We start from the raw sequence: 15988 nt of genomic DNA on the forward strand, positions 1-15988 counted from the left end.
CTTTGTTTATTTGTGTCTAGTCTGTACCTCCCTTTGATGTCAAGCTATATGAGGACAGGTGTTGACTGTCCCTTCCACCACTGTGCCTTCAGCATGCAGCAGGAGGCCTGGGGCAAAGCAGGAGCTGGTGAATGGATGGTTGGATGGTTGGATGGATGATGGATGATGGATGGATGGTTGGATGGATGATGGATGGTTGGATGGACGATGGATGGACGGATGGATGGTTGGATGAATGATGGATGGATGGTTGGATGGATGATGAATGGTTGGATGGAGGATGGATGGATGGATGGAGGATGGATGGATGGATGGATGGTTGGATGAATGATGGATGGATGGTTGGATGGATGATGGATGGATGGATGATGGATGGTTGGATGGATGATGGATGGATGGATGGGTGGTTGGATGGATGATGGATGGGTAGATGGATGGTTGGATGGATGATGGATGGTTGGATGGATGATGGATAGACGGATGGATGGTTGGATGAATGATGGATGGATGGTTGGATGGATGATGGATGGATGGATGATGGATGGTTGGATGGATGGATGGATGGTTGGATGGATGATGGATGGGTAGATGGATGGTTGGATGGATGATGGATGGTTGGATGGAGTATGGATGGATGATGGATGGTTGAATGGATGAGGGATGGATGGATGATGGATGGATGAGTGGATGGATGTGTGGGTGGGTGGGTAGATTTGTGGATGGAAGGATGGGTGGGTGGGTGGATGGACTGATGGACTGATGGATGGATGGAAGGATGGATGTGTGGGTGAGGGGATGGATGAGTGTGTAAGACACTGAGTGCCACAGGGAACACATCGATGAAGATGACCCAGTCTGTCCCCTCAGGCAGTTGTCTTTTAATAGAAGAAAGAAGACACAGGCTTAAATGACTTCAGTGGAAGGTGGAAAGAAATGGTTTAAATGACGATCATGTGCAGAGGGAACTCCGGCAAATATGAAAACAAAGCCTTGTCTTGGCGGCTTGCTGGCCTCCGCTTCTCTAGGGTCCTGTTCCCTGCCACCCTGCCTCCTCTCCTGTCCTCTCGCTGGGCTGCTGGGCTGCGAACCTGTCCCTTCCTCCAGCCAAACTTATCTCTCCTGGGCCCTATTTCCAGCACACCCGAGAGTGTTAACAGATTAATCGGTTAATTCTTCCAAGTCTTCTGTTTGCAGTTTAACATTTTCATTGATGGCACCTGCTGGCACCGTGCCAAAGGGGGAAGGAAGAGGATCTGAAAACGAGACGAAATATTTTTTGGTCCAATCACGTCCCTCCGCTGGGGCAGTCACCTTCCCAGCAAAGGCTGGACCCTGCGAACAGCGACAGACCCTCCCCCAGAGGGACCCGCGGGCTTTCTGGGGTGATGGTCATCATCGAAATCCTTATGCATGATTTGCACCCGGGCACAGGGAAGCCCCCAGAAAACTGCCCTGAAAATATCTGGAGCTCGAGGGAGAACTTTCTCCTTCTCAGGCCGACCAGAGCTCCGCCTTGCCCATCTGCCTCGGAGACGAGCTAACATGGGAGCTGGATAACAACAGCTGCCAAGTGAGGAAGAAGGGTGACCCCCGCTGGCAGACACCCAGGCACACGGCTTCCAGGGCGCCCGGCAAACGTCTGGCCTCCTCCCTCGGCTCATGCCAGCGGGGACAGAGGCCCACGGCTGTTGAGGCTATTGGAGGAAAGGGATGACCTACGCTCTCGGCAGCACCGGACATGGGGGCCATCGCACTGTCCTGGTCTACACCGCACATGCATGTTTCATGTTCCTCATGCATTTACCTGCTTTGTTCCCTGCTCGCGCTCCAGAGGGGGAGCCGTGAAAGACAGCGGGGACGCACTCAGCACCTGCCCTCACCCCGTGTGGCTCAGGGAAACGAGATGTGTTGACCTTGCGCAAAGATGTCACTTGTCTATACTGATTTTGTGCGGGGTAGGGGGGTGCTGACCCCTTACCACAGAGGAGGGCAGACTCATCGCAAGAGGAAGTTGGCTAACGGGGGTCCATTTAGGGCAGTTGCTGTTTGAAAGTGAGACTCCCGGATTAGAGACAGTGGACGTCCGTGACCCTAAAGTCATTTTTAGGGCATTTCTGGCCCTCCCTCTTCTACTGGAAGTGGGCGGCCTCTTGAGGCCCCTTCTGGGCGAGTCCTTACCGCGACCATGGCTTGGATCTTCAGGCCAGCCTCCTTGATCATCGTGTAGCGCTTGTTGAGGCTGACTGCCCTTCCGTCCAGGTCCAGCAGGGCCTCCTTCTTGTTGTCCTTTCTCTCAAACAGCGGGTTGGCCGACCAGTCCTGCCGGGAAAAGGTGGGCGTGAGGGAGCACCTGGGGACAATGCCTGTGGTCTCATGGTTTCGCCACACGCTCCTCGGTGCCAATGTTCTTGTCCCTCGGAGACGCCTGGGGACCCCGGAGGGACCGTTGAGCAGAGAACCTTGTTGGCCTCAAAACCAGTCAGGGGCTTGGGGTGGCCAGGAGACCCCTGGAGGCTTCACCCAAGCAGGCCCAGAGGGGCCAACCCGGGGCCAGCGTCCGGGGCGAGGGGTAGATGGTCAGAGCTGGGCAGCACGTCCATGGCTCCCAAGAGCAGGCCCAGGGGGGACTCGCCCCTTTTGTGGGGGCACCTGACCTGCTGTGGGGGCAGGGAAGGGTGGGGAGTGGGGACCTCTGGCCTCCTCCAGTTGGGAGTTCTGCCGCAAGGACGCTTGTCATCTGTAATTAGGGTTTCGCTTTTACTCTATTACCCGATAATTAGATCTTTTGTTTGTTTGTATTAAATTCTCAACAGTGATACACAGATGACAATGAAACGCAGGGAGATCCGAACCCAGTGTCAGCCCGAGTCCGACACATGAAGATCTCCCAGCTCAGAGGCTGGCGGGCTGGAGAGGGAGGTGGGGAGGTCCGCATGACCTGAAGTCCCCTGGGGGGCCCGTAGTGGGTGGTAGCTGGTGGGGCACGGTCATTATTTAACTTTGATCCATCGATGGAGAAATACAGCTTTAACACGACTGTTGTAAAGGGGAAACGCAGTTACCAGTAGACGTTGTGCATTAATGGGGGGCAATCAAACCTTCCCTTGGGCTGTGCTCTGTAGACGCCCCTGTGGATCAGGGCCTCGAGGAGAGACCGTGGGGAGGCTAGTGAAGGACTCCCCCCCGCCCCTGTTTTCTGGATTGGGCTACAGTGAAAGTCACCTCGGTGCTCCATTGGTTGGGGCTGAGTCTCCCAGCGCCTTCCTGCCCCTTGTCCCCGGCGCTGGCCTGGCATGGAGGGGACCCCGAAGACACCCTTGTGGAGCTCAGCGGAACAGATCAGAGCTGAATTCTGCAGGCCCAGGACTTCCCAGCCTTGGGGCCACCTTGACATCATCGTGTGGCCCAGAGCCTCAAACAGCAAGTTCCTACTGCCTTTGGCACTTTCCGTGAGCATCTCTGCGTGGCCCCTTTTCCCCAGGACCCTCTCCTGGGCCTCCAAGGCAGCCCGGCTCCGTGCCTTGCTGCTTAATCACCTTCATGGCCTGAGAAATCCCTTCTATGTTCTGCTTCGCTTTCTGTATCCTGTTCTGCAAGTCATGGAGAATTTCTCGCATCTCTTGAATATATTCTAACACACCTAAAAGATAAACGTAAAGGTATCTTACAAAACGAACAGTTCAGTGAAAGGAGAGCTTCTCTGGGGCCAGCTGACGGCTCATCGTTCTGAGACGGCTCCTGGAAATACGTCCGCTGCGCCTCCAGAGTTCCGGAATGCCACGGCTTCTCTCTGGGAGCAGAACTTCCCCATCCCCAAATAGGTGGGTCGTTAGTTCCGCCGGGGGACCCTGCATCCCACGCGCCCCTGCCCCTCCGGCCACCAGCAGAGCGCTGGAGACACGCGACTCGTCTCGGCGTCTTGGGCCGCAGTGGCTGGAAAGAAGCGTGTCCCCGGGCAGCAGTGACAAGAAAAAGCACAGGCTTCTTTGCACAGAAAGTCCAGGCCTACCCTGGTTTCAGGCAGGTGGACCGTCGCACTTTCTCACTGACACGGTGGAGGCAGGATACGGCCAAAGAGGGCTGAAAAGATGGCACCAGGCAAGTCACTGGTGCTGGGAGAGCCAGGTGGTGGGAGGAGATGCCCACCAGAGGCGGTGAGGGAGGTCAGGGAGGCGGTCTTCTGTTTCACGGGCACACTTCTGCCTCCCTGACGCCTACCCTTGGCCCACCTGCTGCCCCTGCGTGGGAACCCACCATGAAGCCCCAGGCCCCACGAGCCCACTGTGGAAACTTTGGGACCCTTGGATGTCCCCAGGAGGTCTTTGCCTGATTCCTTTGTAAGTGACAGCAAATGGTCTCTTTGGGACAGGACAAGCAGGGGGACCCATCTTTTGGCCTTAAACATAACCCTGTTGGAGGCAAAGAGGACCACCCAGCCCCTGGCCTGTGTCCTAGGACAGATGCTGGACATGTTGGACACCGCCCCCCCTCACCCACGCTGAACCCAGGGTGAGACGAACGTGGTCTTTGTACCTTCGCTATTCCAGAAGAGCGTGGTTTCTGCACGCGACAGCTTGACATCAATGGCTTCCAGTTCCGACTTTATGAGTGGAAACTCCACGTCCATCACCGTGGTCTTTATCTGAAACACAAAGACTGGGGTTTCAGGGCCTCCGTTCCAAATACAACCAGATTTTAAAATGGTCTCACAGGAAGGGTCTTATCACATAGTAGCAACCAAACCAATTACAGTCAGTGTCATTTCACTGGGAATTATGTATAAATCAAATTCCGGGAGATCTCAACGTGTCAAACTATTTTTATCACCGCGGATTTAGACATACACGTCACTCTTAGTTCCCCACGGTGTGGGGTAGAAACGGAAGGGGATCATGGGATGGTGGGGAGTGTGTAATCCAAACTGTTTTTACTTGGCTCAGAATCATAAAAAGAAACTCAGAGAAACAGACACGGGAAGCCGGAGCACGCCTGGGCTCAGAGCCTCTCCTTGGTCAGATATCCCAAACGTGAGGGGCGCCTGGGTGGCTCAGTGGGTTAAAGCCTCTGCCTCCGGCTCAGGCCATGGTCTCAGGGTCCTGGGATTGAGCCCCGCATCGGGCTCTCTGCTCGGCAGGGAGCCTGCTTCCCCCTTTCTCTCTCTGTCTGCCTCTCTGCCTGCTTGTGATCTCTGTCTGTCAAATAAATAAATAAAAATCTTAAAAAAAAAAAAAAAAAGAGAGATCCCAAACATGAAATCTGGTTACATGAAGGAGACCCAGGATCCGGCGGGAAGCCGCGCTAGCTGTGGACAGAGTGGATCGGAGCGACAAGACACGTTCTTGCTACACTCTACCTGCTCCAAGAAATTAATTTAATGCCTGGAAAAAACATCAATTCACAAACCAGGAAAAAAAAAGGAGAAGGAAGGTGTATCCAGGTTTTATAAATTATTCCTTTTTTTTTTTTAAGATTTTATTTATTCATTTGGGAGAGAGCATGAGCAGGGGAAGGGGCAGAGGGAGAGGGAGAAGCAGGCTCCCTGCTGAGCAGAGAGCCCAACGTGGGACTTGATCCCAGGACCCCGAGATCATGACCTGAGCCAAAGGCAGGTGCTTAACTGAGCCACCCAGGCGCCCCTAAATTACTTCTTTCAATCACAAGCACCATGTGAGTTTTGGAATATCCTTCTATCTAGCAACATTTTTTATTTTATCTAACTTTTCAAGGACACTTCTACTTTATAACGCGAGGGATACACACAGAATTAAAACCCGACGTCAGAGGCTGACCGCTTGCCCTTCAGAACAACGCTTTCCACACATCTGGTACATTCCTATGGGCCCAACCTTCTCCCTCAAGTGTTTTCAGGGGTTGAGAGGGCAGAGAAATAAAGCTCAGAACTCGCCACGAGTCGAGACTGGACGGCGGCGAGAGAACGCGTCTGTAGCTCATAAAGCGAGTGAACGGGAAGTATTGGCTCCAGTCGTCCAAGTTCAGATGCCGAGTAACTACCACCGGCTGTGGCCTCCTCCCCTTTACGGGTGCCCTCGCTTTGAGACTACGTCCCACACGAGACCATTTCACGAAGCGCCTCTTTGGTAGGTTTAGGAACTACGTCCTGGGAACTACGTCCTGGGGACGGCGAGGGGAGCCCCTTCCGCAGGACGGAACCAGCTGGGCAAAGGCGCTGCGTCCCGGAAGACGGGGCAGAGACGGCAGGAGCGGCCCGGGCTCGGCACCCGGGGCCGGCCCAGCCGGGGCGCCGCGTCTTGCCCACGACTCACACGGATGCTCGGGGACTCGGGAAGGCTGTTCATTTATCGCCGATCCCCCTGGCAACAGCCCAGAGACGTAGCCGAAAGTCCCCGAGCTGTTGTAATTGCCGGTGTAAACCGAGTTCACGGGGAGAGGAACCATGAACTGCTAGGTACGTCCTGGGTATTTTTTTTAGCACAGCTTTAGGGCACTGTCCTCGAAGCGTCATGTGGACAAACCCCACACTCGCGTGGTCTCTCGAGGCACCACGCCCCACTGCACCCCAGCTCAGACGCTTAACAGATGCGAGCAGTCTGCAGGCTGGTGGGGTCTCTTGGCAACAGAAACCACGCGAAGGATGCAAAGGGCCTGGGGAGAAGGGCTCCAGAGAGGGGCACGGGCGTCAGCAGCAAGCGTCGCCGCAGGCACTGAGCCCCGGGCCTGACTTCCTGCCTCCCCACCTAGTCCAACGTTCCTGTTTGTAGCTGAGTAACACGCTTCCCGGGTTGGACAGAGATGGGTGTGGCTGGGTTTTGTTTGGAAATACAGACGTATGAGATCAAACTTTTAAAATTTTTTTACCTAAAAAAAAAAATTTATTCATTTAAGTCATGTCTGCACCCAACGTGGGGCTCGAACTCACGGCCCCGAGATCCAGAGGGGCTCGCTCCCCCGACGGAGCCAGCCAGGCGCCCCAAGATCCAATTTTTAAAATTCAGAATAAACTTGGCTGGGCTTTTTTCTTCTGGTTCATCACCGTGGGAGGTGATGGGAGGCCTTCTGCTCTGAAAAGGGCCCATAGACACTTTTGGCGCCGCCGCGGCTGGGAGGGGCTCGGGGCCGGTGAAGGCAATCGTCTCTGAGTCTGGAGAGAGCCGCTTCCCGGGAAAGCTAGGGCAGGGAAGGGCGCTTATGACAGACCCTGGTGTTTTGTCGCTGGCGGCACAAACATGTGAGACCGTTAACATTTTATCTCAAGAAATGAATGAAATCGAGCTTCTTTGTTTCTGTTGGACACATTCTTGTGGCGTCACTGCCAGGCCTGATTCGTGGGCTGCAGTAAGGCACGCACCGTGGCTGATTCTTGGCTGGTCGTGTGGGTGGCGGGGTGGTGACGACCTGTGACAAATCGGTGTGATGGCCTTACCTGGCCCGCTTCACTTGGCCTTTGGCTGTCCCAGCGTGTTCTTCAAGGAGGTCGCTTCTGCCGAAGGGAGGGGGCTCCCTCGGCCTCCCCAGGGCCTCGTTCATGATCCTCTGGTGACATCTACACTCTTCTCTGGGTCGGCACGTGAGGCGGGCACCAGCTTCCCGGCTCGGTCAAACACACGGTATTCTCTGGCCACCGTCCCATACACGTTTGGTAAGCAAGTCCCAGGTCCCAGAAACGCCCTCGGACTCATAGAGTCGCTGCTGCGGTCTCTTGCTGTCGTAGGGGAAGGTACGGGGCCTGCTGGGCTCGGGGAAGGCGAGCTCTGGTGGAACTTTCCAGGACCGCAGGTGGAGGAGCTTCCCCTCCACGTGCGCGACGGAGTCGGACGGGGCCCCTGCAAGACAGGCCAGGGAAGGCAACAGACTCGTGGCCCTGCGGCTCTGGGAAAGGGGCCGTCGCACCAGGAAGCCGTGAGCAGAAGCATCTCTAGGACAGACGGAGACACGAAGCACAAGCAGAAACAGAGGAAGGCCGGTCAGCGGGGTGCGCAGGCCAAGTAAGGTCGCAGACAGGAAGCTCACGGGCGTGGCGCATCGAGAGGACCCACGGGGATGGGACCTGCAACGTCCACATCCAGGCTCCTCCCGTGGCTGGGGGCCTCTCAGCCACCCGCTGCCCTCCCCAGATCCCTTCCTTCTGACTGGGCTGCTGTCCTCCTCCGTCCCTCTGCTTCCCCAGGACGCCCATGTGAAGGAGGCTGGCACCTCCTCCAAATTCCCAGGGATCCAAGGAGAGGGAATCCTGTGGGTCCCTTCCTGGATTTGGGGGGGGTCTGCAGGGGGGGGTCCATTGGCTCCCGAGAGACATCCACATCCTAATCCCCGGGATCCGTGGCCGTGCAAAAGAGAATTTCCGGGTGTGATTCAGTTAAAGCCTTGGCGCTGGGAGGTCATCCCGGGTTATCCGGCGGGGGTGGGGGAGTGGAGGGCATTGCAATCACAAGGTCCTTAGAAGACGGAGGTGAGAAGGTAGAGGGGAAGAAGGAGGCAGAGGCGGGGGGGGGGTGTCCTCTGAAGGTGGAATGGGGAAGGCAGTGACCTTGAGGAGGTGGGAAGGGCAGGGATGCAGGGGAGCCCACTGGAGCCTCCGGGAGGAAGGGGCTCGGCCGACGCTTTGATTTTAGCAGAAGGAAACAGATCTCGGACTTCTGACCTCCAGAACTGGGAGATGGCAAACGTGGGCTGTCGGAAGCCACGCGGTCTGTGGTCGGTGGTGGCAGCGGCCCCAGGAGACTCATGCAGAGCCACATCCATCCTAACCTGCCTAACTTGGGCGGGAGTGAAGGTCCCAGGGCCCCAACGGCAGAGGAGGGATCTGCGGGCGGGGGGAGGGTGGTGCCTGCCACGGCCCACGGTAGCCCCGAGTCCACACCTCTCTGGGCCCCTTTCTAATTACCGACCCAGCCCCCAGGGGATGTCTTGCCCAAAGGAGGTGCTCTGAACAAACAGCCCTGGTTCCCGAAAGGCGTGGACCCCAAGGCCATTCAGTTACTTTATTCAGAACCAGCCTTTTCAGGACTCCTTGTACCAGGTCCCCAGCTCTGATCAAAAGGGGTGGAGCCCAGCGGGGGCTTGAACTCACGACCCTGAGAGCAAGACCTGAGCCGAGATCAAGAGTCGGATGCCCAACCGACTGAGCCCCCCAGGCGCTCCCCGAAAGGAATTCTTGATCCGCGGAGCTGACGTGCGCCTGCCGCCTCCCCGGGCCCCGATCTAGGGTACCTCAGCGGGGGGCTCTTCCACGGCACCTCCCCGCCGCGTGCCGCTGGCAAACCTGTCACCCCGGCCGATCCCGGGAGATGCCCACCCGCTACACGTTACTGGATGTAACGGGATGACTCTGATGTGACCCAGAGCAAATACAGCTTGGGCAGTAAAGCCCCTCGGAGCAGTCGCGGAGCCAGAACAGGAGCCGAAGCCCGGCGGAAGCGTCCGTCACCATCACCGCTGCCCCCGGGGGGCTCGAACCTCATCCGGACACAGAAAACGTGCTCACTTTCTCTGTTGCCCTTGGGGGATCCTACGGCCGCATTTATTCTAAACAAAACCCCAAACTGGGCAAATAAAACGAAATGAAACTGCCTCAGCTCACCTCATTGTACCAGCCGACGATGAGCTCCAAGTTGCCCACAAACTTCCGGAAGGTCTCACGCTGCGAGAACAGACTCTCGGCGCTGCTTGGGATCTCCTTCTGCTGCTGGAAGCCCAAGTACTTGACCTCTCTCAGGACTGCCACCAGCTGTCAGGCCAACGAAGGTCACGGAAGAGGTCAGGGCGTCCCCCCAGGGGTATGGCACTCAGCAACACAAGGGCAGGTCACTCCCCGGTCGCTCCCCGTCCTGGGCACATGCTCTCCTGTTGGCATTCAGGACACCAGACTCTCCCGGTCACCCCCGTCGGGCTCGCCGGACGCTCTGGAGATGTGCACGCCCGCGGGTCCCAGGGTGTCATCCGTCTGCGTCTGTTCCCAGCTCAGTGACCTCCCCCAGCCCAGACCTCTCTCCCGCCCTCAGGCTCCGGTATCCACCTGCCCACTCGGTGCCTCCCTTCGGATGTCCAGCTGACGGCTCAGCCCGCCGTGGCCCCGTCTCCGGGGCAGGCCGGCTCTGCTCGTCTCCTCTGGCTGGTGGCAGTTCTGTCCTCCCAGCGGTCCAGCCCAGAAACGCTGGGGCTGGTTCTGTCCTCCTCAACGACTCTATTTCCAGCCCAGTCAGAGTCTCACAACCTCACAGGCTCTATGAGCGACATCCAGTCGCCCCTCACACCCTGGTCGCAGCCACGCTGGTCCGGGCCACCACCTTCTCATGGTCTGTCTCGTGGATTATGGCAAAAGGCTCCTAACTGGTCTTCCCACGCCTACACCTGCCCAACCCCCACCCCCGGCTCCTGGAGGGGACCTGGACAGACACAGACCACATCAGGGCTCACCTCTGCTCCAAAACTTGCCAGGGCAGCCACGTCACTAAGAAGGGAAATCCGAGTCCCCTCCGTGGCCCTGGGCGCTCTCAGTGCCCCGCCCTCCGCCCTCCTCCACCCACCCCTCCTTCACCTCTTCTCCTGCCAACAGCAGAAACCTCACCTGTGCCCCGTCCTCCAGCTCTGCCGAAGCCCCTCCCACCCGCCCCACTCGCCAGCACCTCCCCAGCATGGCCTCCTGCTGCTTCCACACAAATGTATACCCCCTCCCGCCCCTCCCCTGCTCCCTCTCCCTCTCTCCCTCCCTTCCTCTCTCTCTCTCTCTCTCTTTCTCCCCTCCCTCCTCCCCCAGTAAGAGGTAAGTTCCCGGAGGACAGAGACCTTTGTCTGGTTCACTAAATTATCCTAAGTGCATAGCCGACGTAGGTGCTCAGTAAATATTTGTTGGTCTTTAAAAAGAATGAATTTGTGTGGAAGGGGAGGTTTCAAAGGAACCTCACATCGGCCTCCCTGACATCACCGCTGGGGTTCAGAGCAGGACAGGGGCCTCCTTGCAGGAATCCGGGCCACCCCACTGGGGTCTCTGGGGCTCGGCTCACTAGCCCGGTTTCAGCCCCGGACACAGGTCCCACGGCTCACGCGTGAGTTCTCTCCACCTGGCCTGGCGTAACCGGAGGACCCATTTGTTCAGATCCTGCCAAGACCTCCCTCTGTGTGTTTCTGTCCGTCCTGGCGTTCCCCCCCTGGGAGCCCAAGAAAGGCCGACAGGCTTTGAGGGAGTGTCGTCACCGAAGCCGCTCTCCGCAACGCTACTATCCTGTCTCAAATCTTAAATACGTCCCGGACACGCTCTGATCCTTAAGGAATAAAACTTCAGCTAAGTATGTCATCGGCATCAGCCGCCACAAGTCTGTGTTTCAGGAGAAGGGGCCCGGCCTCGGCGGCACCCACGGGCATAGGGCTCCTCCCACCCCCCACCTGCTGAGGGGCCCTGGTCCCCGCGGGGCCTCTGACACGGACGCCTTCTGCGCCCCGTGGCAGGACGGCACCCACCTCTTTGCTGAAGTTGACCTGGATGAGGCTGGTGACGGGGTCCCGCTGTATCAGGGGCTGGCCCAGGTTGAAGTGGCAGTCCTGGTCCACGCCGGCCACCCACTGCTGGTAGGTCTTCTCGCGGTAGGCCCGCAGCAGCCCCATCATCTCCTCGTACTTCTCGTAGATGAGCTTGGCCTCCGAGCTGGACATGACCCTGCCGTCGGTCAGATGGGGCGGTGAGGGGGTCCCTTCAGCGCCCTGCCGGCTCTCGGGGCACCGGGAGAGCCCCCCCTCCCCCGCAGCCGCGGAGGCGTGATGCCCACGGGGGCCCCGTGGCCGGCGCCCCGACTCACGGGTGCTCTACGTGCTTCAGGTCCTGCCTGGGCGTCTCCAGCCTCTCCTGCAGCTCCAGGCTCCACTTGAGCTGCCCGGCCACGGGGGGCATGTTCTTGTGGATCGGGGGGACGTGCCCGTCCGCAGAGGCCGCGAGCTGCGCGTCGTACAAGGTCTTGGTGTTGTCCAGCTCGGCGTCAAACAGCTCCAGCATGACCGAGTACCTGGGCACGACCTCCGCAAGGATCAGGGGCCGCTCCAGGAGGCCGCCGCACATGTGCAGGAGCTGGGGGGGACGAGAGGCGCGTGTCGCCAAGGTCCCCGCCCCCGGCCCCGTCCCCAGCATCGCCCCCACCTCGCGGCGGCCGGCACGAGGCGCGAGGCCAGACTTCAGGGGCGAGAACACCTGCCCCATCGGGACAGAGAACGTCTAGGCCTCTGTGATTTTCACGTTGGCGTCTGGGGAGGCCCCAGGTACGTGGCTGCCCACGAACAGCACGAAGTAGGCCTGAGGTCTGGAAACACTGCAGGCCCAGGAGAGGCCAGGCTGACCGGTTGGAGGTGGGCGTGGGGGTGGGGACCCCGGAAATGAGCTCGGAGGCCGACGAGGGTGGGAAGCCAGAGACGCGGCCCCCGAGGACCGGAGGCAGTCCCAGAGGGAGCCTGGGGACGTGTAGAGGCCATGACCCTGGGGATTTAAGCCCAGGTTCCCTGAGTCCCCGAGGAACAGGGACAGCCCATGTGCCCGGTCACGTGTCCTTTCTGGGAGAGGAAAGGCTGGGCCTGCGGACCTGCCCGCTGGTTGCCATTGACCTGAATTCGTCCAGGAGGCGTCCCGGCACAGTTCTGAAAGCAGTGACGGTGCCGAGTACCTCTCCAGGTGGAGGGTTCATCACCGTCACCGTCTAGGTCTGCTAGACAGGAGCAATCGTTTGCCAAACGAGAAGCTGAGTAGAAGAAGGAAGCTACTTTATCTGGGTATTTCGGTTCGGTGCCGGCTGGAATCAGATGGAGAATTTCCTAAAAGATCACCACCCCAGGTCAGGGCGTGGAGGAGCCAAGGGGCAGTACAGGCCCTGGGCTGGGCCTGACGGGGTGGGGACGGGGTCTTCCTAGAACCCGGAGAAAGAGAGTTCTGGAAGCTCCACGGCCAGCCCGAGGTCAGCCAGACCCAGGCCAGGAGAGCCACCCTCGAGGCAAACGGGAGTCAATGGCGCTCTCAGACCACACAGTCGCCCAGCCCTGAGTGCCTAAGGGCACCGGACCCTGTCTTGGATTTGCCCCAGTTTTTGGTGTAAAGACTAGGACGATGTCCCCAAAATGGCCTTTTCAGGCAAGAGGGAGACATGGCTGCAGAAAAAAGAGGAGAGATCTGCAGGTCCCCAAAAGCCAGACAGGGCAAGCTAGATGCTGGGAGAAATGGAACCCAGATGCTCTCAGCTCCCCGCAGGGGTCTGGGGGACGCATGGGGTCGCTGGTGCCACTTCCTGCAAAAGCGACCTGTCTTCTTGCGAGAAAAAAGGTGCATCTTGCAGGTTCGTGACCCCCTGACGTCTTGTCGCTTGCTCCCCTCCCGTGCTCCTCTCTTTTTCACGTCTACATAGTTTTTGGCTCCTGGCTCCTGGGACGAAAGCTAATTTTATTTTCCACCAGGAGACCATGCGGAAAATTGCTCTAGAACTTCCCTGGCTGCGTGTGAATTCCTGACACTGAGAAGCGCATGGGGGCAGCTGGGGAACTTGCAGGGAACGGAGGAGGCACTGGGAAGGAGGGAGCCCCAGGGCCCGTCCTCATTAGGGCACGGGGTTGTGTCAAGCAGGAGAGGAAACGCGCCCCAGTCCAGGAGGGAGAGTCGCACACTTGGAAGCCAGATTGAGGCCAGCAGTAGGAGGGGGGTGAGCTCCCTGGGAAGGCCGAGGTGCAGGCTTAGCTCCTGGTGGATGGGGCGTGGGGCATGGTCCTGCGGGTGCCTGGGGGTCAGGGAGGTTTCCTCCCAGCCACCCCACCCCTCAGAGTGCTGACCCGACCCCTGATCACGAAGGCAACGGGCTTGTTGATTTGGCCTCCACAGCCCAGATCCTTCCCCTGGACTAGACAACAGCACCACGTCAGAGCCCACGGGTGGGGAGTGTGGGGGTGCTGCCTCCTCCGCTCCCCCCTTTAACCCCTTACAGGAGACGAGGCAGGCTATCCGCCCAGCTCGCCCGCCCTCAGCGAGCTCCCACGCGATCTTTGAGTTTCAGAGACCCCATCACAGCGGGGAGGTGGGGGTCTTTCCAGGTTACAGGCCTGGCTAGAAACCTGTGTTCGGGCACCTTCCACACGGACAGCCTTGGAGCCCCGTGACCCCAGTACAACTCCCCTCCCGCGGCTGGAGCCGGTTCCCTCCACGGGGAAAGCTTGGAAGCACCTACTGTGTGTCCAAATCAAGTGCCTGTCCCCGGGGAGTTGATAATCTAGTCGGGAAGACAACGGACACGGAGAGATCAATACACACCTGGGGAGGGGAGGGCCGGCAGGTAGGCCCGGATGGGGGAGACCTCGCCTGCCTGCTTTGGACGGGGGGCATTCCAGAGGAGGGAACGGCGTTGAGGTGCTGTGTGGGTTTTCACTCACTGATGCTCCGCTGGGAGCACCAACACAATCTCAGACCCAATTGCTCCTTACAAGGCAGACTCTCAAGTTCCCTTGTATTTGCATTTTAAAAAAACGATGTCTAAAAAACAAAGGAATGTCCTGGCATCTGTGTTGGGGAGATCCAGAAAGACGGCCAGTACCCTGAGCTGCCCAGGCCACGCCCACTGCCTTCCGATCTGGCCAACTCAGGGATGGTCTTGGGTCCTGCCTCCCCTACTAACCGGCTGACTGTGTGGCCCCGGGCAGGCGTCTTGACTTGTCCAAGCTGGCAAAAATGGGATGGATAACACAGGTAACGAGTTTAGCACATGGCGTGGGACCTAAGGTCCTATAATAATTATGGGGTGTCTCCTGCGGGCACCAAACTGCCAGCAGCAACCGAGGCTTTGCCAAGAGAAGGGACGAGGCAGCTCAGACCTACTGAGTGACCTGGTCGGAAAACACGCGTAACACTAGGCAGATAGAAAAAGCCACTCACGTATATACAAATATTCACTCATTTAAATGCTCAGTCCCTGTTCTCCAGATGAACTGTAGATCCGTCTCCAGGGATCCCCCCTTCGGTGGTTTGTCCAGGGCAAGGCAGGCCAGAGAAATGCAGGAAGAAGGGCAGGGCTGGGACAGTATGGAGCGGTGGGGACTGCGGCACACCGGCCTGCCCAGCTCCTCACGATCTAACCAGCTCGGCCGGTGGCAGGTGCCACCTTGCCGCTGCTTTCCCGGTGGCTTTCCCAGGGGCTCACAAGGTCAAACTCCCACGTCCTCGTGTATCGGCCTTTGTGTTTCTCTCTTGAGCCGATGGTCTCCAGGAGTTCTGGTGTGTTCTGACCATCTCTTTTTAACATTCTCTTCCATAACATCATTTCCTTTTTCCCAGTAAAAGTGCTGCATGCTTTACGCTCGCAACTTGGGACAGCACAGAAAAGCACCCACAGAGGACGACAATTCCCGGCCAGCCCGCCGCCACCCAGAGGCGGGTCCCCAGTAAGGGTGTCGGGCGGCTCGCGGGGTCTCACGTGTAGAAGAGGGTGCAGATGCGACCCGGCAGGTCAAAGAGGGTCTGGGCTGTGTTTTCACGGCAACGTTGCCTCTGACCTTTGGTCCCTTCCAGCAGGGGGAGCGATGAGTAAGAATGAGCGGACACCCCTACTAGTGAGACGCAGTGAAGCCACTGTCCTCTCACCCTCATTCCCTCTTTTAACTCTACGAGGAGGCCACCGAACCCAGCAGGAGCTCCCCACGACGGCCGCACCACCCGGTCCGCCCTGGGTGGCCCCCGGATGACGGCTCGCAGCCTGCAGGCCCCGGCCCACACCGACCTTCGTACAGGACTCGATAGAGCTACAGTCGTCAAACGCTTGGCAGAAGATCGTGGCCAGCCGCCTGTCCAGGTCTTGAATTTTGGTCTCAAAATCTGCGTAATCTTCGTCAAAACTCTGAAAGTGAATTAAAACTGGTAATCAGTTGTTTGTTTGTTTGTTTGTTTTGCCTGGTGATCAGCACGCAAAGCCGGGGGTGGGATGCTCTCTCGGACCCTGCCCCCCCGTCGCGGCCCCCACCGGCAGGTTTCGGGGCTCCGTCTGAGGGTGTTCACGGTCAT

At 58.4% G+C, this 15988-nt stretch overlaps 1 protein-coding gene across 2 annotated transcripts in view; it reads right to left on the minus strand.

Moving 5' to 3' along the window:
* The window catches only part of DNAH17 (dynein axonemal heavy chain 17), a gene marked incomplete at its 5' end in the record, with an annotated part of 91969 nt that overhangs the window by 69508 nt on the left and 6473 nt on the right, over window positions 1-15988 (minus strand). For both annotated transcript variants that reach the window (XM_080826459.1, XM_080826458.1), the window contains 7 exons: window positions 2179-2319; window positions 3537-3640; window positions 4534-4642; window positions 9560-9706; window positions 11437-11632; window positions 11772-12037; window positions 15708-15824. In XM_080826459.1, the coding sequence (XP_080682585.1) occupies window positions 2179-2319; window positions 3537-3640; window positions 4534-4642; window positions 9560-9706; window positions 11437-11632; window positions 11772-12037; window positions 15708-15824 (1080 nt within the window). The remainder of the gene's footprint in view (window positions 1-2178; window positions 2320-3536; window positions 3641-4533; window positions 4643-9559; window positions 9707-11436; window positions 11633-11771; window positions 12038-15707; window positions 15825-15988) is intronic.

This window comes from Martes martes (genome assembly GCF_963455335.1).
Source record: "Martes martes genome assembly, chromosome: 16".
Lineage (NCBI taxonomy): Eukaryota > Metazoa > Chordata > Mammalia > Carnivora > Mustelidae > Martes > Martes martes.